The sequence below is a fragment of the Passer montanus genome, unplaced genomic scaffold (genome assembly GCF_014805655.1).
Source record: "Passer montanus isolate IOZ18808 unplaced genomic scaffold, ASM1480565v1 scaffold84, whole genome shotgun sequence".
Classification (NCBI taxonomy): domain Eukaryota; kingdom Metazoa; phylum Chordata; class Aves; order Passeriformes; family Passeridae; genus Passer; species Passer montanus.
Window position 1 is genome coordinate 2434998 of NW_024373701.1, and position 24615 is coordinate 2459612.

General features: G+C 41.1%; 1 protein-coding gene and 1 pseudogene across 2 annotated transcripts in view; one reads left to right on the plus strand and one right to left on the minus strand.

Moving 5' to 3' along the window:
• Positions 1–122: 122 nt before the first annotated feature.
• On the minus strand, positions 123–2013 carry LOC120513603 (annotated as a pseudogene).
• Positions 2014–8718: 6705 nt separating this feature from the next.
• ACO1 (aconitase 1) overlaps positions 8719–24615 on the plus strand; it is a 35721-nt gene continuing 19824 nt past the window's right edge. Inside the window, exons 1-4 of one of the 2 annotated variants that reach the window (XM_039733150.1) lie at positions 8719–8860; positions 20173–20296; positions 22010–22178; positions 24287–24424. In XM_039733150.1, the coding sequence (XP_039589084.1) occupies positions 20200–20296; positions 22010–22178; positions 24287–24424 (404 nt within the window). In that variant the 5' untranslated portion in view covers positions 8719–8860; positions 20173–20199. Of the gene's footprint in view, positions 8861–9336; positions 9358–20172; positions 20297–22009; positions 22179–24286; positions 24425–24615 lie in introns of those variants that run through there. The other variant, XM_039733151.1, reaches the window with a different exon arrangement.

The window sequence follows — 24615 nt, forward strand, 5'->3', positions numbered from 1 at the left end:
GAGCCAAGAAACAACAGTAGGCTGAAGGATGAGGCCCATTTTTATGCTTTGCTGAAAGAGTGTGCAAAAGGTAATACTGCATCAGAAACTGCCGTCTGTTTTACCAGTCCCAGCTTCTGGATTGGAAACCCTCTAGCAACTGCTCCGATTGGGTTGTTTGGCTACTTCTTGTTGGGTTTTTTTCCCCATAAATAATATAGACCAACAGTATAAACATTCCAGCAATCATTTCTAAAAGACCAGAGGAGCTCTTTTAGGAGCCAAGAAACAACTGCAGGATTCAAATTCCAGAAGTGTCTTCAGAGTCATTGAATCATCAGATTTACACAGCACCCAACATTCAGTCAAGTTCAATAGGACTGCTGTCTTCCTGACCATCTTGTGTGTAATTATGTTCCCCAGTTCCCATCAGACTGTTTAAAAGATTTCCTAGCAATCTCCCATAGGATGAGGCCTGCTTGGGCATAACTCCAAAGAAAAGTTGTCCTATTCTATCTAGGTACTCATTATACAGGAGTCTCTTTTCAGCGAAGGGTGATGTTGTTCACACAATACTGTACATACTGTTAGTTTTCCTCCATCAACTGGCAACAACAGAAACCAGATGAAGTTTAGCAGTGGTTGCACAAAGGGTGAACCCTTCTCTATCAAAGGATGTTTCTGTGTGTATGTTGTGAAAACAATTGATGCGCTGGTCTTATTTTTTAAGCAGAGAAATTGTAGTATTGCCTGAGCTACAAACATGTCCACCTCATTGCGGTATCTGCGGGACAAGGATATTCCACCAGCATATTGCACAGCCCTGACCATCTGTTGAGTGCAAGAAGTGATACTGAGATTCACTACAGTTTTGCTCTTTCCACAAGGTAATAGCTAGTAACTGGTATAGTTTTGGATGTCCAAGTATTCCTGATCCCCCACTGGACCATTTTAGTGCCCTGGATATGAAAGCCGCTCTTTCAAGAGAATTTGGATCCATTAAACTAAACAACTTAGCCAAGTTTTCTGAAAGGTCTTCTGCTACTTTTGCATCTGACTTCTCCAAAGACTCCAAAACCAGCATGGACTGTTCAGCAGCACTGTTTTGCTGGTTATGACTGAAGAACAGTAAACTCCTGAATACATTACTTCTCTTGCTTCTTCACATTCTCCTTGTGACATACACCTGAAGAAGAGTGTCTGGTACATCTGGTGATGGCCTGATGTGATAGCAAGAATACATGATAAGAAGGAAGACACAGATAAGGCAGCCCAAGAGTTGCCCAGGATAAGACAGCCAGAAGCTGTGGAGGAACATGGCCTTTGAGTCATGGGAAGGAGCATGACCTGGAATCACAGGGAGACAGCAGCCAAAAAAGAGCCGCCAGAAATAATGCAGCTGGGAGAAGAACTGCAGAAGTCCGGATTTCGATTGTAAAAAGAGGTACGGCTGCAGTCTGGCAGGGTCCTGGGGCAGTGCCGTGTTCCCCTGACTGCTGCTGGGTGTGTGGACGCCTGGCCCAGTGGCGAGTGCCCTGCTAGCCCTGGCCACCTGGCTGAAAGAGCCATCTGGCTCTTTCACCGCTCCAACCCAAGGACACAGCAGGCAGCGTGGCTAAAGCAGTGAGTGGCGATGCAGGAGCGGCAACAGAGCTCCAAGAGACAGAATCATCAATGTGACCCACAGAGAGCTCTGAGACACCAAGTTGACTAAGGAGAGGTAAACCAGCCCAAGAACTAGAAACAGAGTGGTTTTATATGCTAGTAAAACGTGTATTGTATTTAAATATTTGTATAATTGTTAATCCTAAGCAGAATATGTAAATATGTCTATTTAAACATGATTTTTAATTAAAAGAAAAGGGGGGAGTATAAATGACCTTGCCCCTGGTAAGTCACAGTTGTTCTAATTACCAAAGAAGACCACCCTTGCCCTTAATGGGTTTCAACTGTGACTAATAAAGATAAGTGTGGTTGGCTGGCCAGGGGGAGCCTTGAGGAAGAGGACCTAGAGAAGAAGACCTTGAGGAGGTAGAGGAGCCCTGAGCAAGAAGGAACGATCCAGAGAGACAAAGAAGAAAAAACAAGGAAGAGAATTGCTGTTGCAAAAGGTCTGCTGTGACATCAGTCTGGGTCTGATTGAGTTAGAGACTGACCTGCAGTCATAGTTGAGCTAGGTAAAAGCCTGTGGTCAGAGGCAGCAAGGAAATACTGGAGTCATTTTCCAGCAGGAAATAGTCAGCAGTCTGAGTTTGCCAGAGAAACCAAGAGTAGAAGCTTGCTGTAGTCAGAGTCAGGTTGGCTAAGCTCTAAAGAAGAATAAACTGAGACTCTTTTCATGTTGTTAAATGAGAGTCTGTGTCTTGGCTCATTTCTACCCCTAACGAGAGGTCTGCTGCAACAGATTCCCACCACAGACCACTGACATAATGGAAATCTAAGCACTGGAGTGTTGAAGTGCGTTAGGAATAAAAAAGGTGAATGAGTGATTTCACTGATTGAAATGAAGCACTGAGGGCCTGGTAACACTCCATAGGAGATCCCACTGGATAGCTTTCTCTTGGCACAATCACAGCTTTTCATTAAGGTCTCTGGTAAATGAGGCAGTTTGTTCACTGAAGGGAGATTAACAATAGAGGTACTATTTGCACACAGAGCAGTAGTAGAGGATTTCCCACTCTCATGGCATCTAGATGTTGTGCTGATGTCAGAAACAGGGTAAAAAAGCCCACCAACCTCTGTCTTCTTTGCTGTGTTATCCCCTTCTTCCGTGTTTGGGTGCAAAGAATTGAACTACTTGCAAACGGGCAAAAAGGACAACTTTTGTGGGATGTAATTTAGCTCTGTGCTCTCACTTGTACTACTGGTCAGGGTATATCCATCACAATACTCTCTGCCCTTAGGCAGGAAAATATGTCAGGTAAGCATCCATCCTGACTGTGCCATGTCACAGGAGATCTGATCTTCTCTCTTCAGGAAGACTTGGAAGCAACTAAGTGGAGTATTCTTAAATTGTGATTGCTGGTTTTATTCAGCACGTTAATTTGCTGGGGGGAAATGGAGGAATCAAAAAGCAAAATACTAGTACAAACATCTTGGGAAAAATAGTCAGTATCCAATTTTTCACTGAAAAGTAGTTAAGAACACTCACTCATGTTTAGACACAACAATAAGTAAAATGTTACAGAAAAAGAGTCTACCATTAGAGTGCAGCAAAGGAATTCCTACTGCTCTTCTGTGCATCTTGATGTGCACATTTTTGAGCACAATGTGTATGTATAGGCAGCATAAAATGTGGACCTTTTTTCAAAAAGCGTGTTTTTCATTGCTTTCTATAATGTGCCCATTGTTTTTAACGAAGTTCTAGATGTCAGAACAGCTACAAGTAATTACTAGTCAGTACAGGGAATGAAAGGGTAGTGCTGCAGTGAATGTCCAAGGCTGTTATGTCCAGTCACCAAATGCATGCAGCAAGCATGTAGTAGGAAACAGGTGCCTCTTAGGTAAGGGTTACGGACTGTGTGCGCAAGTTCTTTGGGCAGGTCCAGTGGCAAGTGAAAACTGCTGTCTTAGACTAGCCACACGATAGATGGTAAATTGCCTGGGCTCCAGAGATTGTATCTCCACCAACTTTCTGGATTAGTTTACTCCCCACTCCATCCTGCTCTGTCAGATGAGTAACATGTTCTGTCAGAGTCCTGAGCTCAGTAAGGGAGTGTTAGTGCTACTGCAACACAAACTATGAACAGCACAAGTCCAGCTTACTGTGTGCAAGGGTGTTGTACATTGCCTATACACCAAAAGTTTAAATAACATTTTGAATATGGGTTGTCTTCAAATGAGCATTCACAGGAATCTAGTCTGGGTTACAGTCCTTTACACCATTCCAGATATGCAGGGAAAGACACTGGTGGTCAGCAAAGGCTTTTGCATTTACTGCAAGTTATATCATTACTCTTGAAAGGCAGAACAATCCTTCGACTTCAATGGTGCAAACAGTTTTTCTTTCTCATGCTCTATACAGCAACTATAAGCTGATCATAGATTATCTGCTTTGGAAGAAATTTTCCAAAGCATTACATAGTTTGGCGCTGAAGGTGCAGTGCTGGCAGTGAAGGGTTTTACTTGTCTCAGACAATTTATTCTTTAATTTTGGGTACATGGTTCCATCCTCAAGTCCCTTTTCTTCAGTTCCTGTGGCACAGTCCAACACATGCTTTTATTTTGTAAGAAAACAGTGTTATTTCTTGACAATATACTTGTATGAGTTTCTACTTGGGGCTAAGAGAAGGATCTGAGCTCCCAAGTCAATGCCCTCTCACAGGAGTGACAACAAGCCTCCGCTAAACCCCATGTAACCAGTAGATGGCAGACCTTTAATCTTTGTTTTGCTGCTGAAAACACGTAACTGCAATTTTCTGAAGATTCATTTAAAGACGGTTAAGTAAATCAGTGCTAAGATAAGAAGAAAATTTTAAAATATTTATTAAAATATGCCAACCACAGACTTTCTTTTGGAGGATGCACAATCATCTAATTAAAGAGGGAGATGCAGTAGGACCTCAGTTCAATAACCAGAATCTACTATGGTATTTCTGAGGTCTTCTGGGAGCTGTCAAAATCTCTTTTTTCAAACTTGTACTCCTGTTGCACACTGAAAATTTGAACAGCTTAAAATAGTCATGACTAACAATGAAATCTCACCCATGAACTTCTTCATGAGCCACCAAAAATAATTTCCTGTATTCAGGACAAGCTGTAGGCATAACCTGCAAGCTACTATCTCACTATCTTCAGTTCATTCACAGATGGCTTCAAGAACACTTTTACTGTTGTACTCATTTGAATATATAAATTCATATGTTTTGTAGAAGATAGTATGTTAAATTATATACCCTTAGGTGCTGCTTATGGGGACACAGCACTTCAGAGCAAACCATCAAGCCTTTTCATTAAACTACAGAGAGCCAGGAAAAGCAGGACACATGCAAACACTTCTTTTTGCTGACAGCTCCAAAGCTCTGGGTCCTCTAGGCTGCCAGCTCAAGTTTATTGCCTCCCTGTCAGACCTATCCTAGCCCAGTGTGAGACTGATTGCAGCAATCCTGTGATTGCAGCAATCCTGTGATTGCTGCAGCCTCAGTGATCAGCTGAGCCTGCATGGAAGATTGTTACAACACTGAAGTCTACTGCTGTATGGTAAGGCTTTATTGACTGTAACAAGCTGAGAACAATCTCTTGGCAATTCAAAGCATTTTTAACTTCTTGATAGGATCAGAAAGAGTGAAATATGTTGACACACAATAGTGAAGTCAGCAATTGAACAGATATGATGGGCTCCCTGGAGTTTTAGGATATTGGTGAATAACCTCAAAGAACACTCCAGAAGGAATCTGTTATTAGACCAAGCTTCTTGGACATAGATTTCAGTAAGACAGAAAGGATAAAGGACTGACACATAGTTCCTCATCTGTTGTGCAATAATTTAATGAAAAACCCTAAAACCACTCTAGGATACACATGACTGCAACATGAAAGGCATTGTTATTCCTATTTGCATCAATTTTCACTGCAAGAACAGAAAATAATTTTCTTTAATCCTGATTTAGCACAATGCATGATTGTCCAAGAAAACTGTTGAGACTTCTAGGGATCTGATCTAAATCTGATCCTAAAATTAAGAACCCATTTCAGTAAACATCTTTCTTCTAAATCTGATCCCACATTTTCTAAATCTGATCCTAAACCCAAGAATATCTTTTAAATCTGATCCTAAACACAAGAACCCATTTCAGTAAACATCTTCCTACAAACAATAGATCTAATATAGTTCTCTCCTCCTGGCAGTCTTGGGAGAAAGGCAGACTCACACATTTTAGTCATGTGCTAAATAAGCCACATTATTGTAAACTCAGCCCCAGTGAGAAGAATATTCAAATGCTGGAAACAGCAGCAATAACATTCAGACCATTTGCCATTGAACCCTTGAATGAACAGCCTGTCTTCCAATCCCATGATAGCCTCTGTGTCCTTACAAAAAACCAGGAGAGGCTGAAGCAGTTCTGCCTCTCTTTCTGGGACACAGAGTCCTCCCAATCTGGTATCAACCTCAGGGGCCTTCTCTCCCCATAGAACAGAAAGTACAAACCTTGCAGATACTCACTGGGAAAAGTCAGAGCTGATGTATGGATTTCCCATTTCTGTTGCTGACCTTCTATTTTCACTAGTCTTTGCTTTTTGTCCAAGAGATTTTAGGTCAATCAGATTTTGCAGCAATTGCTTTGGTATCCAGGTATGGAGGATTTTATTCATTATTCAGAACTTATATACATGGGCCTTGGAAGTCCCTTCTGTTAGAAACAGCAACAACAGCAACCAAATTAAAACTTTAAAATTTTCTTTTTAAAGGAAGTGACCCAGAGAAGCATTACAGGACTTAATCCCACCAAGAGGAACATATTTGAAATGCCTTTATTACTTTTAATTAAACATATACAAAAATAAAAACTTCTATCAAATAATGAAACCTCTAAAGCTCTAAGAGATTTTAGAAATTCTCTGGCTTTTCAGACCATCAGAGTCATCTACTATTTTGTGGTGTCATGTGGAAACATTGGCTTCCACCTTCAAGAGCCAAAAGTCAAACTACAAACATAACTGTGTTCTGCCAAACTCAGTCTTAGCAACCTCTCTGGCCAAAGGTTTGAAAAAAATATTATGACTTAATGTTTAGTTCCATGTTAACCATCTGGTAAAGCAAATCATATGTTCTAAAAACCAATACAATTCTAAAAGAATAATTTAGTGCAAGTGAATTACTCCATGAGGTATTTATGCTGAACAGAAAGCAGGCCAATCAGGAAGCAATTTTGAGCAAAAACTCAAAAGTACTGTATGTTGTAGATTACAGGCTATTTAGAGGTATCAGGTCAGAGAATAGAAGGTTTAGTTGCAGACAGTCCCTAGAAGTCTCAACTGTTCCAGTGAAATCAGTAGCAGGTATGTGAAAGCCAGGATTTCCATATTAAGTTAAAAAAAAAATCCTACTCAATGTATCCTGTGTGCTAGATCTTGTGGTCCTTCCCATTGATTTCTTCTGGTCTGACAGTTCCAGCTGGACAGTGTGTGTAGGCAGGGGAATCTGTCAGCACAGGTCATTGTGCAGGAATCCAGTCCACAAACATCCAGGTGAAACACTATGGGCATTTTCTATGCTTCGTCCTTCTTTACAAGTAGAGCTAAGCACTTCCATTTTCACTTACCTGAGACTTGCTCCTCTGCAGCAAAGCCAGCAAGTATCTCAGTTTGTTCTTAGCCTAAACTTTCTTCAGGTAAAAACAAAACATTATGAACCTTGTTTTACTCTAGCTGTCAGTGGTTAGCATGTCTCCTAGCCAGTGACCTCCAAGACCTTACCAAGACATGCAGAATATTTACATTCCTTGCAACTCTTCTTTACTATGTATACAATTATTTTCCTGGAATTAGGTACTTTTTAGTTTACTTAATTGTTAAGCAAAGTTTCCTGTCTGACCATCCAGGAATCACTCTGGCAGGCACACTCAGACCACGTGAGCTGGAACAGAGGTCACTTCACAATGGGCGGCTCCAGTGAGCTGAGAGGTGCCCTGTTGGACACACCCCACTCTCACCCAGCCAGACCAGATTTCTTTACCGGCTGGACCCCAGGTTTCCCATGACAGAGTCTCAGACTCCTGGATTCTTAAAATGGTTTAATCATGGTGCAGTGGCAAAATAACAGCTCAAGCTGGTGTCTCCGAGGAGGGACCCTGAGCAAAGCAAACCCTGGGCTTTTATATCCTCACAGTCTAAGTGTGTGAAAGTCTGTGGTCTTCCAGCTGAACCATTGGCTCTTGCTGTGTCTCTCAGTGCCTGCTTACCTAGCTGGGCCACAGGGTCCTGCACCCTTTGGGGTCAATGCCAGTTCCTAGCCTCTTACTTCTGGTTCCTGCTATCCAGAGCTCAGTGTGCAGGTCCCACTGCAGCTGTACTCTGACTACTTGCACTGAATGTATTCCTCAACATTATTCAGGCCCAGACCATATACTGTTCTACTGGGAACACACGGGACACTGATAAAGTCTCCATGGCACTCAGATACGGGGGTGATGTAAATTATGTCCTCTAGGATGTCCTCTACTCTGATATTGTTCTTTAATATTGACGTCATTATATTGATCTGGACCAGCTTGTAAGTAACAGCCTGTTTCTGCTAACAGGCAGAATCAGCTGTCCTGCTGCCAAGAGAAACAGCAGACTGTACCACTCCTATTGCACTACCACGAGGATGAGGATGCAGTCCTGTGTGTCAGGTGTTGTCCCGAATGACACCTGTTCGCTTCCGGGCCCAGCCTTCACTGACAGCGCCTCTGGACTCCTCCGAAGCCTGAGCAAGGGCTCGGGCTGTGAGCACATGGTGCGCTTACGGCCGGCACAAAGCACATCACTGCCCGCAGCCTGCTGCCCATGTCGCAGGGCCCGTCTTTCCGACGGCTCTCACACCAGCAGATCTGGCCTTGACCTCCTAGCCATCCTTCCACACTCACAGCGCTCCCCCTCCTCCTACTACATCCGAGGAAAGGGGCTGGCCGAGGAAGCAGCGGCTCTCTCCGGGGCCAGGGCTGCGGGCGGGAGGGGCGAGCCCGCGCCCCCGCCGCCCGGCTGGCCATCCGCTCGCTCGTCCTCCGTCCCTCCCTCTCTTCCCGCCTCCCTCTCGGGCGGCTGGCGGCCATCCCGCTGCCGCTCCGGCCTTGGGGCGCGGGGCGGAGCCTGCCGCCACCGCCCCTTCGCTCTGCCTGCGCCCGGCGGCCCCTGACGGCGAGCAGCGGCGGCGGCGGCGGCTTGTGCTCCTCGCTCCCCGGTGAGTGCGGGCCCCGCTTCTCTCCCGCCCGGCGCCGGCGGCTCGAGTGCCTGGGAGCCGCTTCCCCGGCCGCGGCGTGCCCGCTCCCGGCGGCCGCGGGGAAAGGCTGTGGGTGGAGGGGCGCCCCTCGGGGCAGAACCGGCAGGGCTGCGGGCCCGGGCGGAGGGCGGGTAGCGGCGGTTAGCAGGGCCCGGTGGCACGGCGGCGGATCCGGCCGTCTGCCGGCCCCGGCTGCCGCGCTGGGCGCTGGAAGGAGCCGTTGGATGCTGCGGAGGGACGGCGGCTCCGGCGGAGCAGCCTCTGCGAGGCACCTTCGTAGCAGCGGCGGCTGTGCGGCCCCCGCCGCGACTCCGGGCCCGGCTGGCGAAGTCTCCGAGACCCGGCCTGGGGCCGGCTCACAGGGAGTACAGGGGCGGCTTTTGCAGCGCGGAGAAAGAGGAATAGGTTTAGCTCGAGAAGAGCAGGCGTGGAGAGAAGTTGTGCTGCCCTGTCCTCGTGTAGGTGAAGCTTTAACATTGCTTTTCCTCCTGGAACTGCTCGAGCCTTGTCTATTGGTATTTCAGTGGTGTCTAAATAGTGGAGGATAGTGCGAAATATACGTACCAAGCACACAGCAACTCCTCTGTGTTGAAAAAAAACCGCAGTAGATCTGCAACATAAGTGAGACAGGGAAAGGATGAAAGAAAATAATTGGAAGGTGATGCCTATAAAGTGCTTGGTTTTAATAATTTTGGGTGACAGAATAATCTGTTTCAAGTTCATGGTGCAGACAGCAGGTGCGGGTGTTCTGTAACAGTCCTGGAGGTCATAGCACAGATGCAGGTATTTGCCTTCTAATTTAACTTGAGTTGGGACTGTGGCGGTGGAGATGCCCAATTTCATTAACTGGATCAGGTATATGTTTGGGTCAGTCCCTGTTTATCTTCAGTATATTTCCATGTTTCATAATATCTCCACAGTTCCCATTTATTTTTTAACTGGAGGTTGTACTTTGATATTTAGTTTCCACCTCTAAAGCTAGTAAAGGTGGGGGGAGGGGGGTAAAGGGGAGGACGGAGAGATCTGGACTTTAGTGTTTTTTAATATCAGCAGGAAACTTGGTCTAAAACAGAGGATTCTCTCGCCAAACAATTGGAATTGAATTAATATCTCTGAGCACTCAGTGCTGTTGCTATTGTTCAGACTGGCTTTATCAATCCACAAAACTGAAGTAAAGGAAGACCACCCTAGTGAAATATTAACACTGGAATGTTTATTTAGTAATGCTTTGCTTAAAAGCAATTGTGCTTCATCAGAATGTCCTAATAAACTTCTGGGGATTGTTACTTACTGCTTCAAAGAAAGTAAGAGGAGTGTAATAGAGTAGGAAGTGCAGCTGAGTGTTGTGCCTTCCAGGATCTGTGGTGTGTGTTAGGATTTATTAGGAAAATTATCAATACTTTACTCTTCTCAGACTTTATAAGATAGAAGAGATTCCTGGAGAAGCTTTCCATGTAAAAAGAAGTCTGATCACTTAGCAGTGCTTGACAGAGTACTTTATGCAGACTATTGCTGAATTGAAAAGACCATAAAGCTTTCAAACTGCAGGTTTTTGTTATATCATATTTGTAATTTAACACCTTTCTTTCTCTCTGGTTGTCTTTGACCAGAGGATGATACACTCCAACTTTGATACTATTTGTTTTCGTAGTAATAGTAGAAGAGTCAAAACCATAAATGCAAAAAATTAGAGAAGAAATAATATTTGAATAGCAAGAAATTGAACAAATCTCTTTTGCTAGTGTTTTCCAGCATAGACTCTCACTGTAGGATTGTGAGAGTAAGAGCTGGCAATTTGGTCCCTTCTTGGAGTAACAATCCACTTAAGCTAAATGGAAAGATGTTAATTGAAGAGTGGTCTCTTTGTGTCTTGAAATATAGAGAAGGTAGAGAGGAGTCTTAATTGTGTGAAAATGAGATAATTTTTTTTCAGGGTTTTTGCCTTCACTGCTGCCTTAGGGATTGGTTAATTCAGAAGATTTCCTTGAGGTGTTTGGCACTTTCTTGAAAGAACTGGGACATCCCACAGCTGTAGGGACAGGACTTCAGATGGTTGTGAAAGAGCGTGTTAATTGTGGTTGTTTGGGTTTTTTTTTTTGCCTACCCTTTCTGTGTGAAAACTGTTAAGAAAAAGGTGATTTTAAAATGTTTAGTGGAACTTAATTTGCCTTCTCAGGAAGCTTGGCCAGTAAACTCTGCTTAGAGCTAGTTTGAGTTCATGAAATGGTATCAGACACGCACTTGTTCTCCTTACAGCCTGAAGCTGTGGGTGTTTGAAAACTGGATTAACCTAGACAAATAGTTGAATAGCTGCTGAGATTGCCAATAGAAGATTTTGGTGTGAGCAAATTATCTTTATTTCCAGACAACAAATTCAGGATTTGTCTTGAAATGGTGTGAAAAGTTAGGACCCCAAAGTGTCAAGATTATTTCACAACAGAAGTAATCCTCTCATCAGTTCTTCACCCTGAAAGGATCCTTCCACCTACATATATTCAGTAGCTCTGAAACAGTGCAGATTTCAAGTAGCAGAAGAGGAGTTCTCAAGGTGCAGAGTGAGCAGTTTATGGAGCTGGTGTAATGGTAATGGTATGGCATGAGAGCTGATTAACAATATTCCCATTTTATTTGCCTTTCCCATGCACCTCTGCTGCATTTCTTCACCCTTCACAGGAGTCTTTTGAAATTAAGAGATCAATACTGAGATGTCTTTTAATCCTGCCTTTTGACATTGAACCAAAATTTTAGACCAAATCTTTGTCACATGTTCTGTATTCCACACTTCTTGCAACACTTCCACATTGGTTTTGTGTTTTTCTAACACTGAAAGCTAGTTCTTTGTCAAAACTGGTTCAAGCTGCATATTTGTTAATGAACAGTCTAAGAGTACTAGCATAGGGTAAAAAAGCAGCAAGTTTCTGTAGGGGTAGGAAGTAGGTTAAAGTTCAGAGCTGCTCTCTCAGGACGTGAAAAAAAGATTTTAACACTTCATTTTTCAGTGTTTGGTAGTCTCCAGATAAGCTTCCTTTTACTCTCGGGTGTAAAGCTGCTCATTTTCCTGTAGCAAAAAGGAAAATTAGTCTCTGCTTTTATCTGGGACACTCAGTAGTGAGTGTGCTGAGAAAGCATTCCCTTAACACTTACACCTGCTTAATTATGATCTGGATTTTGTTAAGACTAGATTGCATTTCAGAGGCTATCTGAGAGCACATGAGAGTACACTACCTATGTGTGCTTGCCAGGGTTACCAAAGGCTGGTGAGATCTAAATGAGAGGAGAGTTTGACTGTCCCTCTAAGCTGTAATACCTGTTTTGAGGTGAGAGAGGAGGTAGCATTTGGCTTTCTGGAGGGGTGATGTGGAAGAATTTAATATCTGCATTTTGGAACTGGGCACCTAAACTTCCAGCTCACTTGGAGTTGGGGTTACTTTAAGACCTCAATGTCTGATTTCACAAACTTGATCTCTGACCTAAAGTTTCAGTTCCAATATGTGCGATACAGCATTGCTAACAAAGTGCAATGATCACAATATTTATGAGAGCCTATGAAATACACAGATTATGGGAATATGCAATTAACAACCTGATTAGTGTGTTGGAAGTTTAGCACTTTATGGATCTGAATAAGTAAGTATTTTAGCATTGCAGTTAAAAGTTTCAGGCAGCAGGAGAAAGCAGGAGCATCTGCAATCCAAAGCTCTGTTTGTTCTAGTACAGTGTTTCTCTTGAGCATTAAAGTTGAAAGGGGTTCTCTGAAACTTTGCCCAGAGATTGTTTAAGAAACCCTGCTTTTTCTATTACTGCGTTTTTTCCAGTGTGGAATACTGACGTACTTTATACTGGTGAAATAGTTGCTCAGTCATCAAATTGTTAGTGGACTTCTCTTTAACGATCTATGTGCAATGATGGACCTTTCTGTGTAATGAAAAAACACAAAGATTCTTTCTGGAGTCCCTTTAACTCAGTGTCTGCTAGCAGCAATGGAACAGTGTTTATTTGTTACATAGTGGCTTTATCTGCCGCAGGTAGAGTGTTACATAGTAAGAGCTTCTCTAAATCAAAAGAAGAAACCTGTGTTTATTGCAACAGTAATTGCACTCATCTGTTCTTTGTACATTCAAGAGTAATTATAGCATTTTATATTTTTATAAAACAAGACTCTGCTTGTTCTACTTCTGGTGTTGAAGTCTATCGAAATGCTGGGGGCATGTGTGGGCTTGAGGTATTTTTTCCTTATGGTTTGTTCGGTTGGGTTTTTGCAATTTTTTGGTGGGTAGGTGGGGTTTTTTGTTGTTGTGTTGTCATATGTCTGGTCATCTCTGTCTGTTGATTTACCCAATGTAACAAAAACATTTTTTCTTAGGCAATTTGAATATTTAAACTAAAAAAAATTCCTGCCACACAGATGTATTTGTTAGTATTTTCTTTGTAAACTGACTGGATTTATTTAGTGAAATTTTACTACTTTAAACACCTGACTGATACTGAAGGGAGGTTGCCTTTCCATATCAAAAATGCAGGCTTTTGTCAACATACTTAACATGGATATTCTCCCTCCTTGGTTTTTGGGTAAGGTAAGCATGTGCAGAACATGGTGCAATTCCAATATGATGGAACTTCCTACATGCTGGACCTCCTTGGAGGTCTTTATTCATGGCTATGCCATCTGTAACTTAGGTAAACTGGAATTAGTCATCAACTTTTTTAATGGAGGCCCCTGCTGAGTTGAATGTGAAACCATGGGAAGAGCTATGAGAAGTTTTAGAGGCTCAGGGAAATTGAGCAATAGCTCTTAATTAAAGTGCTGTTCAGCTATATCTAACTGCTAGTAGTGTCACAAAGTGCATGCTCAATGTTGTGATGAAAAATTTGTAACTCAGTAGCCTGCTGCTCTGCTGCAGCTCCACTTGGATTTTTTAAGTTGCTTGCTTTTGCTATTTGGAGGTGCTTGTTGCAAACTTGGCAGCTAAGTACAGATACATACAGTGGCAGTCATTTGAGTGGACAAAATCAAGGGAAATAACTTGTGGGCAAAGGAGTGATAATAGCAACAGAAGGTGGTAAGATCAGATTCAGCATGGATGAAAAATGTTGCATTTTTCAAGCAAGGCCATGGATATTGCCTATGTCCTGCTTTATCGCCAGGTAAGGACTTTTACCATGGTGGTCCTGCCAGCTCAGCTCTTTTTTTCCAGTTTTCAGTTGGAAGTTTCATCACAGAAACATCATATTTTGTCATGTTTCTTCACAAATTTCCTTCAAGTACCAGCAAGTCTGAGCCTTTCCCTTTTTCTTGATGACAGATAAAATGTCATCTTTGCTTTGCCTGAGCATAATCTTTTTTAGCATTTCTAGAATCTGGTAAAATGTTCAATTTAAATTGCTTCTTTGATGAGTGTCTGCTTCCCGGTGATGGCCAGGAATTTACCCACATTTGAGGAAAAAGAGCATTTAATACTTGAAATCTGTTTTAGTTAAGATACCTGGTGTTTAGTTTTATGAAGAGATGTCTAAAATTAACCTCTTATCATTAATAACATAGGCACCCTTTCATAATTGGAAAGACAGCAGCTAAGAAACCAAAGATGGAATAGAAAAAGCAATTGTGGAAACATGTTTCTCCAAGTGAGGAGATTAAATATATGTCTGTATAAAATGCTGAATAAACATGGCTGTTCTGTTCCTACTTTATGGCCTGAAGCTTTGACAGAAGTTTTCTCATCCAGAGCCTTTTTCCTTTCTGCAGGTCAAACAATCTGTATCTTTGGTTTACTGTCAGGTACTTCTGTAATAAATGTGATTATTACTAATCAAACATTTGCGTTGTGTACTACAGAAAGAGCATGGTTTGCTGTCAGCATGTGTGTAGGAAACCTCTCTGTGTGCTACAGTTTTCTCTTTTTCTGCATGGTGAGAGATGAGTGGGATGCTCTGATATCCCTAAAAAAACTCCAGAATAATACATATTGTTGATAGTATGGATCTGTTTATAGTCAATAAGTGCAGCTGTGCTTTTTAAAAATAATCTCTTTTTTTTGTTTGAGATGTGAGATTGCTGCTTTTAGTGTGACTAGCTGTGTTCAGTTTCACCTTCAACTCTAAGAGAGTAGAATAGTATGTTATAAAGTGATGCCTAGAACAGTTTTCAGACTTTTTCTCAGGTATAGCAAGAGACTAAATACTTTTTTTGTCCTCTGTATGATCTTCATGAGATAATTTATGCAAGTGCAAAATTACAGGCTATATTATGTTTCCTCAGTTCCATTAATTTCAGTAAAATTTATATGATGTCATTGTTCTAAGTTATAAAACTGCTTCTAAAGGGATCTGAAATAGAGTCAAGGAGTCACTGTCAATCAAGAATGTGCTTTAAACTAAACCAAGTCGTCTTCCAATCAATGTTGTTGGGATGTGACCAGTATATTGTGTTTATGCTGGATACTCAGAAAGGTGCAACAGCTAAAGATTTTTTTTTAAGTTACTTAAATCCTTTTTGTGGAGATCCACATGAAATTTTAAGATACTTTGAATGTATCTGATGTAGTAGATTAACAAATAAGAGAAGACAAGGAAAGTGGATGAACAGACACCTTTTTCCTTCTGTCCCCTTGGACTTGTGCATGTTTCTTATGTCATGATCATTACAGGGTGTGTCCTTCAGGAGACCACAGAGATAACCACAGACAGTACAGCCAGCAGGCATCTTTGCAATGATCTTTTGGTGCTGGTGAACATCTGAGGTCTCCTGGTAAAAGCTGAGTTTGCTGGCACACTCAATACAGATGAATTGAGGAGTGTTGTACTACAATTTTGTTTGTTCAAAAAGCCTTTTTAGAGTAGCATAGTGTAAAACTTGTGTTTCCAGAGAAATTTGAACTGTATCATATATAGGGATGCAAACAGCAAGAGACAGCTGTTGTGGCCAAGGGTTTATTATCTACCCTAAAGGGCAAGATGTTGCATTTGCAAAACACGGCTTCCTTTTTTTAATATTTGGAAAGTTATGGCTTTATCCAAATAAATTTGCCCCTCCTGGTATTCATGGTTACAGTCTTGCTGTACTTCTGCTTTCTCCAAGCGAAAGGGAAAAAACAGAAATCAGACTTTCTCTGGTGAGCTGATTGTGAATTCAGCCTGGGTGAATTGAGGTGTGTTCTAACAAGAGATTGAGTGTGGGACACAGTAATAAGCTACTGCATTGATGTAACAAGGTGAGTGGAAAACAATATTGATAGGGAGTTCAGATTCATAGATGATCAGCATTAGTGTGGGCCAGATTCTGGGTGTTATCAAAATTTTAATAGTAGGCACTAAGGAAGGGCTAAAATAAGACTGTTTTTTGTCTGGTACAATTCATGGAAGTCAAGCAACCCTTTAACAAGGTTCCAGTACCTTGAGATTAGCTCTGTTGGTCGGAGTATGGTGCTAATAATGCCAAAGTTGTGGATTAGAACACCATATAGGCCATTCATTTGGGCTTGGTGATCCTCTTGTGTGCCTTCCAACTCATAATATACTGTGAGTCTGTGCCAGTAACGAGATGCTCCTTTTTTAATCCTATTCTGCATTTTCAGGTTTGAATAATCCGCTTTTTTTTTTTAATGTAATCTCCACACAAACAGTTTTAAGGTTGTTGGGTAGAAGATCAAGTGTTTGTTTTGGTATGTTTGAGCAGGTATCGGTGTGGTCACGCACTGGCCATGGTCAGCGTGTGTGAACCTGTGTGCTGCAGCAGTTCCAGGCAGACAGATGTCTGCTCGCCCATGTTTGCATATTTACATTTCAGCACCTGCAAAACACAAATAAATATTCCCTGCTGTAATCACAAGTTGACCTGTATCAAGTTAATAAAAAAGTTAACCTGTATCTATCGCAAGGATGACTTCAAAAGTTTTGGTATACTCAGTGTGCAGAGTATTGCCCCCAGATTTCTTTTTGGCAAATCACAAGTTTAGAGTTCTGGCCACTTGACTGTGTGGAAATAGTAACTGGTATGACTGAGCTTCCCTGTCTCTGTAAAATTCACTACAGTAATGCTGCTAGTTGGTATTTTTCTAGAGATTTTATGTCTTTTCAGCTATTTCTGAATGGCTTCCAGGTTTGTAATGGTGTTGTTCATATCAGTGTGATCAGGCAGATGAAAAGAATTTATGATTTGGCCTTGGTCAGCCCACAGTTTGGCTTATTTGTGTAACTCATTGATGAGAGGAGATTTGTACTGAAGTATCTCATACTGTGAACTAAAAAAACTGTGGTCAGGGAAGAGAATGATGTCTGATAAAGTAATGCTAACATGTAGATAATGTGTCTTAACTTCTTGAATTTCTGCTGTGATTTGCCAAGACATGGACTTGGATGGAAATGTTCAAGCTGCAATTTATACTTGGATGAGAATATGTGAACTGAGTACAGTGGACTCATGGTCATATCAAATTAATGATCTGCTTTATCTGTCAGGGGATATCCGAATATTTTCTATCTGCAGCTACTCTTAGATTTTCCCATGAGAAATTGATATTAATAAAATAAAGCTCTCAAAGTGGAATGCAAAAAAGTAAATCTTAGCAGGAGGGTAGCTGGCAAGAAGAGGAAGGAAGAAATTAATTTTGATCATGCTCAGTTGTAAAAGCGCAGAGTTTGCTTAGAGAGATAGCTAGTAGTTCATGCTGATTAAAGATCATTACACCTAAAACTTTAGGGGCTTGTGTACAGAGTGAGTATCTGCAAAGCTGGGAAAATGACTTTCAGAAAATAACTTGTCAGTGGAAATGTGAGAGGTGGTACATTTGAGGTTGTGTCTGTGTTTGCAGTCTGTTCATTTGCAAACCTTCCAGCTTCCCTGGGCATTCAGCTTTTTATCTAGAAACATCCGTTGTTTTCTTTGAAAGAATTCTGGAAATATTTCTTTCTCTACATTATCTTGTTGCTTTACACCCTGGACCTTCTTTTGTTACTATTTCTGCTGTTTCACTTTGGTTGTTTTCTAAATACATGAATTTTGAAATTACTGGAATACTTTAAAAATCCCCCATAAATATGTTCCACATAGTAGAATTTCCTGAACTTTGCATGAAACTAGAAGGTGAGATAAATAAATTATTTTTTTGGCCTTGCTGTGTCTGTTTTTAACAAATACTGGACTTTGTGCATCATTTTTCACCAGTCTTCAAGGCCTGTCATGTGTATCTGCTGCCTTGTGAGTTTTCTTGTTTGAAAAACTGGGGCAAGAGAAGATAATGGTACTTGAATGAAGACAGGAACAGTACTCTGAGAAAACAAGGGATCTGAAAATCAGGCCTGTGGTTATCTTCCTACTAAAAAAATTTTAATCGTGACTGGGAATGTTGCCAGGCACTGCAAGAGAATTGTTCTCACTGTTAAATTGTTAGCTTGATCCTTGGCATGTGTTGGCTTAAGCCAACGCTTCCAGAAGAGACTTGGGCAGAGTTCAGGTCTTCAATGTGTCCCAGGAAGTGTTCTATTAAGTAGTTTGCATACGGTTAACCTTTTCTGGACATTAAGAGATATTTCTGTAGTGAATTTGTGCTCCTTGCTGCTAGTTGGCTTTGCAATGGGGAATATCATAGGATCTTTTAATTTCTGTATGTGAACCTAAAAGTCCTAGGTCCCAGAGGAATGCTTTATCCAGCAAAACATTAAGGCATAAAAACCAGTAAATCAGTAAGCAACACCAAAAAAAGGAAATATCTCAAACTAAAGTGATGCTTACAATAGAGCCTATGTAAATTTTCTTTTTGTGGTGACCCTAGCAAATCTTTCTGAAATTAGAAGAATTCTTTTTGTCTCTGATAGCATTCATAATCTTAGTCTATAATACTTTTGGTCTCAAAATAATAATGTTTTCTGGTTTTGTTAAATTATTTTAAATTTTGAATGTGAATGTCTGTCAGTTTCACTTTAAATCAATGCCACTTCTGTTGGTTTTGGCTGGTGTACAGTTAATTTTGTCCCTAATAGTTAGTATGGAGCTGTGTTTTTTATTTGTGCTGGAAACAAGTTTGATAACACAGGGATGTTTTAGTTCCTGCTGAGCAGGGCTTACACAGAGCCAAGGCCTTCGCAGCTCCTCACCCACCCCACCAGCGAGGAGGCTGGGAGGGGACACGGCTGGGACAGCTGAACCCAGCTGCTCCAAGGGGCATCACACAGCATGTGGCATCATGCTCAGCATGTAGACCTGTGAGGAGAAGGAAGAGGGAGATGTTCAGGGTTATGGTGTTCATCTTCCCAAATCACCGTGAGACGTGATGGGACCCTGCTGTCCTGGAGATGGCTGAACACTTGTCTGCCTGTTGAAGCGGTAGATGTATTCTTATTTTGCTTTGCTTGGAGGTCTAGCTTCTGCTTTATCTATCAAACCATCTCTATCTCAACCCATGAATTTTTTCATTTTGCTTCTCTGATTCTCTTCCTTTTCCCACCAGAAAGGAGTGAGGGAGTGGCTGTGGGTGCTTAGTTGCCGCCTGGGGTTAAACCGCAACACACTTAAGAAATGTGACTGTGTTGTCACGGTGGTTTGTAAATCGCAGAGGCACAAATGACTGTCTAGAAACAGCATAAGGAAGAGAATAATGAAGACATTGAATTTTCTTTGTGAAATTGTGTCCAGAGGAGGGCAACAAAGATGATGAAGGGGCCAGAGCACAGGTTCTTTGAGGAGTGGCTGAGGGAGATAAGGTTGTTCAGCCTGGAGAAAATGAGGCTCAGAGGAGACCTTACCACTCTCCACGACTCTCTGAAAGGAGGGTGTAGCCAGGTGGGGTCAGTCTCTTCTCCCAGGCAGCCAGTGACAAGAAGAAACATGTTCTCAAGCTGCACCAGGGGAGTTTATATTTGATATTAGGAAAAATTTATTCCTGTCATTGGAATAGGCTGCCCAGGGAAGTGACGGATTCATCATCAAAAGGTGTGTGCGTGTGGCACTTGAGGGCATGGTTTAGTGGTGGATACGGTGGTACTCAGTTAAAAATTGGACTTGATGGTCATAGAGGTTGTTTCCAGCTTTTAAGATTCTGTGATTCTAAACCATGCAGTGTATTTCTATTTTTCACAATAGTGCTATCTTCTTCAGACCTTTTATCTCTGAGGATGTGTTACAAGTAGATTTTTGGTGGAAGGGGAATGATTGACAGTGCCTTTTTCTCTGATACAGGCCTTTGTGTGTGGGATAGATACATTGTAGACTATGGGACATGTACTTCGTGTGAAGGACAAATGTCATGGAAATGCCCTTGCTTTTTCTTTTGTTTTAGGGACACTGACTAGGGTCTTCAACAACCATGAGCAATCCTTTCGTACAGATTGTGGAGCCACTGGACCCGAAACAGCCTCTGAAGAAATTCTTTAATCTGAGCAAATTGGAAGATGTAAGATATGGTATGTTGACAATATAAGAAAAGCATTTTGTTAATACTGATGGATAGAACCTGAACAGACTTGGCCACATTGGATGATTCTCTGGTGAGAACTATGAATTCAAAAGGTGAATCTTGAAAACAAAATTGTAGCAAAATTTAATTCTTGACATTTAGAATGACAGAAATATTGGCAAGATCACAGTAGTACTTTCTCATCAGACTGTGCACGCAGCAGTCTTGATTTTGCTGAGTGGGTGAGGAGAGCTAGGCAAAACTAAGAGCCCAAGTTTTCTAATACTGCTAAAGGCTGGGTAGGATCTAACACTGATATGTATGACTGAACCAATCAGAAAGATTTTTCAGCTTTGAAAACAGTAGTGGGTAGAGAATCCTTTCTGACGAGGCTTTTTCCTCTGACATTTCCCAAATCTTTCAGTGGTACTGCTAAAAATCTTAGTGTCACTGCCATTGACTTAGAAACTTGAGTATCTATACCTTAGAGTTATCTGTGGTGGGTGTTTGGTGTTTGAAAAGGAAACAGGTGATTAAGGGGAATTCAGGGAACAAGAGGAGGAACATTTTCTCTGAATTTCAGCAAGACCTACCCATTACAGGCTCCACTATGTGAGCAGTCAATTAATGTCAGTCCTGGTGGGTGAAAAGCAGAGAACAGTCTTAAAGAATAGACAAATACACATATGGTGTTACCAACTGATCCACTCCAGAATTCCAAGAGTGATAACCTCCAGATTCTTTAAAGGAGAAAGGATGCAATTCTCACTATCCAGCATAAAAAGGGAATAGCTTAGCAGGGAAGGGCAGGAGAAGATTGTAAAACACCCCAAAACAACAACAGTAATAATAACTCCCAAAACTCCTAAATAAACAAAATCCCCCAAAACAAAACCCCTAACAGCAACCAACCCAAATTGTTCTGAATTGCTGTGTCCTGAAATACATGGGGTTTTTTTTTTACAATAGCAGTAATGAGGTCTCACTGAGATTAAGTAACTTTTATATCTTGAGGCCAGCCCTGTGTAGAAAATTAGAACAAACTTCTCAAAAGATTTTAAAATATGAATATTCTGAGAGGCAATAAAACAACTATTTATTAAAGTGAACCCAAGGAGGAAGGACTGAGACATGTTTGGATTTTTTCTGCACATCCATTCCTTGTAGTAGGGCTGTCAGGACTGCTCCAATACTATTTTGTGTCATCATCTTTAAATATTTCCAATTTTAAGTAAAAGAAGATTGATAGATGAAGAGTCTGACTTTCAGTCAGTTTCATCTTCCATCTCTTGAGACAAAGAGACTGCATAAACCACTACAGCTGTGCTTTCCAACATGGCAGGTAGAAAACTATGCTTTTCCTACAGACATTTATATGTCTGTATTCAGTAACAAGAGTGAGAGCAAACTGCAGAAAAACAAGGTGAGCACAGCATGTTTTCAGGATTGCTGTGCTACGGAGGATGGAAAAGTCCCTCAGCAAAGATGTCTACTGTGTCACAGGAGCTGAGATAATAAACCTGCTGAAAGCATCAAGTGGAACAGATCAGTTAGTACTGACCTCCTGGCAAAGCTGGAATGGGGAAAAGATGTTTAGATAATCGGAATAAAGCCTTGTGAGAATGTGGGGACCTGTCTGCCCCAGACATAAAACTTTGCACTTGCTGACATATTCCCTAAGGTAAAAACTGAGTTTGTTTCTTGCCTCTTACCCATGCAGGTCGCCTGCCATTTTCTATTCGAATCCTCCTGGAAGCCGCAATCCGTAACTGTGATGAGTTCCTAGTGAAGAAAGGAGATGTTGAGAACATTCTCAACTGGAAAGTGATGCAACACAAGAATGTTGAAGTGCCATTTAAGCCTGCAAGAGTTATTCTGCAGGACTTCACGTGAGTTTGATGGTCTCCAAAGCAAGGAAGAGGGTCTTCTGAGAGTGCAACAATGCTCACCTTGGGGTGGAGGGGTGAGCTGAGGGGAAGAATAGCAGTAAGATATTTGGAACACCCTTTTTCAGCATTCCTGGATGTCATGCTAGAGACAGCACTTGGAGAGGCAAACACTTAGAATAAGACAATTGAAAAATCTGAGACGGAGAAGTAAATATCTTCCCAAAACTTCAAAACAGAGGAAGAAAATGGGATTGATAAATTGCATCCAGTTGAGGAAGTTTGGTGTTTAGAAGTTATTATTTGAAGGGGTGATATTGTCTATTCTCTCTCTCTCTCTTATTTGGTTGGGTTTTTTGTTTGTTTTTGTTTCCCAGGGGCTCTTGATTTCAATTTTTTTCAATTTTCTACCTATTTCAGTTCTCATTTATAACCCACATAATTTCTTCCTCTTCTAAATCAGTGTTATTATAAATATATTTTAAAGACTTCCCTGCTGTTGAAAAAATGAATATATTATTTTTCTCAGAAATGGAAATTGGGATTCCTACTTAATGGACTCTAAAAACTGGGCCTTGTTATTGCAGTGAGTTCTCAGGTGTCAATAATAATAATATAATAGTCCTTGTTCAATATAGAAAGTAAATTTTCAGGTGGAACAATAGCACCTAATTGTTCTAATACAGTTTGGATTTGCAAGTCTACTCACTGTTCTTTGTATCCTTGTACTCTGTCTTTATAAAATATTTTAGTATATCCACGGTAAGCCCAGTTCAGCTATGCTGCCAGTTGATTTTCTTCCTCAATGGTAGAGTATCTTAGCTGTCATAACCTCTGTTATGCATTTTCACAGAGGTTTTCAAAATGCTAGAGACCCAGTACAGCTCAACTTAAAGACATTAGAAAAAACTGGCAAAACTTCAAATTAAAGAAATGCTGGTTTCCTAGCTATTTTTCATCCATTAGCTGTTGTTAATATTTTGAAAAACTGGAGCAGAAAGGCAGCTGAAGTTTCAAGCAAACATTGTTCCTTCTCTTACTGCTCTTCTTTCTTGCCCCCTACTCCTGCTGAGTTTTAAAAATTTGCCTATAAGTCTGCAGAGCAACTGCATTCCTGGAAAATGAGCTCTTGGACAGGCCTCTGAGGACATTTTGAAAAAGGCAGCTTTGGCAACTTTCCAAAAGCCATGCAACAATTACATTCAGGTTGTCCTGATTTAGAATTATCTAACTTCCTAGTTAAGATTATTCTGCATTTATCTTGAGTTGTTCTAAAACAGTAGAAGGATACTGTGTCTGTTCCATATTAATTGTATAACATTCATAAGTTGGTAAAATAATTCTTCTGCTGTTTTCTTCCTACCCTCCCTCCCTCAAATTCCCACAGGTAGAATAGCACAGAATGTCCTATTTTTTTAATAAAAATCTTATCCTGGAATGTCAAACTGCTGAACAATATCAATTAACTGTGTCCAGTTTAGATAATGTGGATCCTTTTTCCTGTGTATTTTTTGGTAATAATTCAGGATTTTCAAGGTAAAATTCTGTAGGAACTAAAATACCTTTTGCTGCTGTTGTCGCATTGTTTCTGATATTAAAAAAAATAAAAAATAACTTCCTCATGGTCAGAGTTAAAAACATAAACCCTTATGGCTTTGGGATGCTCTTACAGAAATACAGTTTTTTCAGTGGGTTGCTCATTGATGCCAGCTCCTTATGAGCACATCAGAGAACTCTTTGTTTTAGCAGCCAGCAAAATCAGATAAGTAAGTATGTAAGAGGGTTTTCCAAGCTGGTTGAAGATACTATGGTAGAACATACCTCAGTAGAAAACTGAGAATTTGTGTGCAGAGAAGCACCAGAAGCTGCGTTAAAAGAAATATTGAAAAGTGCATGATATCTTAGACAAGTCAAGTGTTGAAATGCCAGAAGCTCTGGTTGCTACTCATTATTTGTTTCCATTGAAAATGGAGGAGTGCAGTTTGCTTTGTACGTGACAGTAGCTATCTGTTCTGCGTCTCGGGATTGTTGGTTGGTGTTTGTTTTGGTTTTTTTCTTTTTCTTTCTCTTTTCCGAATTGTTTCACCATGCCCATTTTATTTCTGTTGTAGTGGGGTACCTGCTGTGGTTGACTTTGCTGCAATGCGTGATGCTGTGAAGAAACTTGGTGGGGACCCTGAAAAAATAAATCCTATCTGTCCTGCTGATCTTGTGATAGACCACTCCATCCAGGTTGATTTTAACAGACAGTAAGAAAAAAAAAAATCACTCTTTACTTCTTAATGGTAGTAAGTAAACTGAATCTGGTTACTGGTCATCAAGGTAGTTCTATTGGTAATAATGTTAGCATTTGTACTACAACATTCCAGACATTAGGAAATTTTAAAGTTGGACTGTTGTATCAGCTGTGGTGAGCTGGGGGAGAGAATTTTCTCTATCT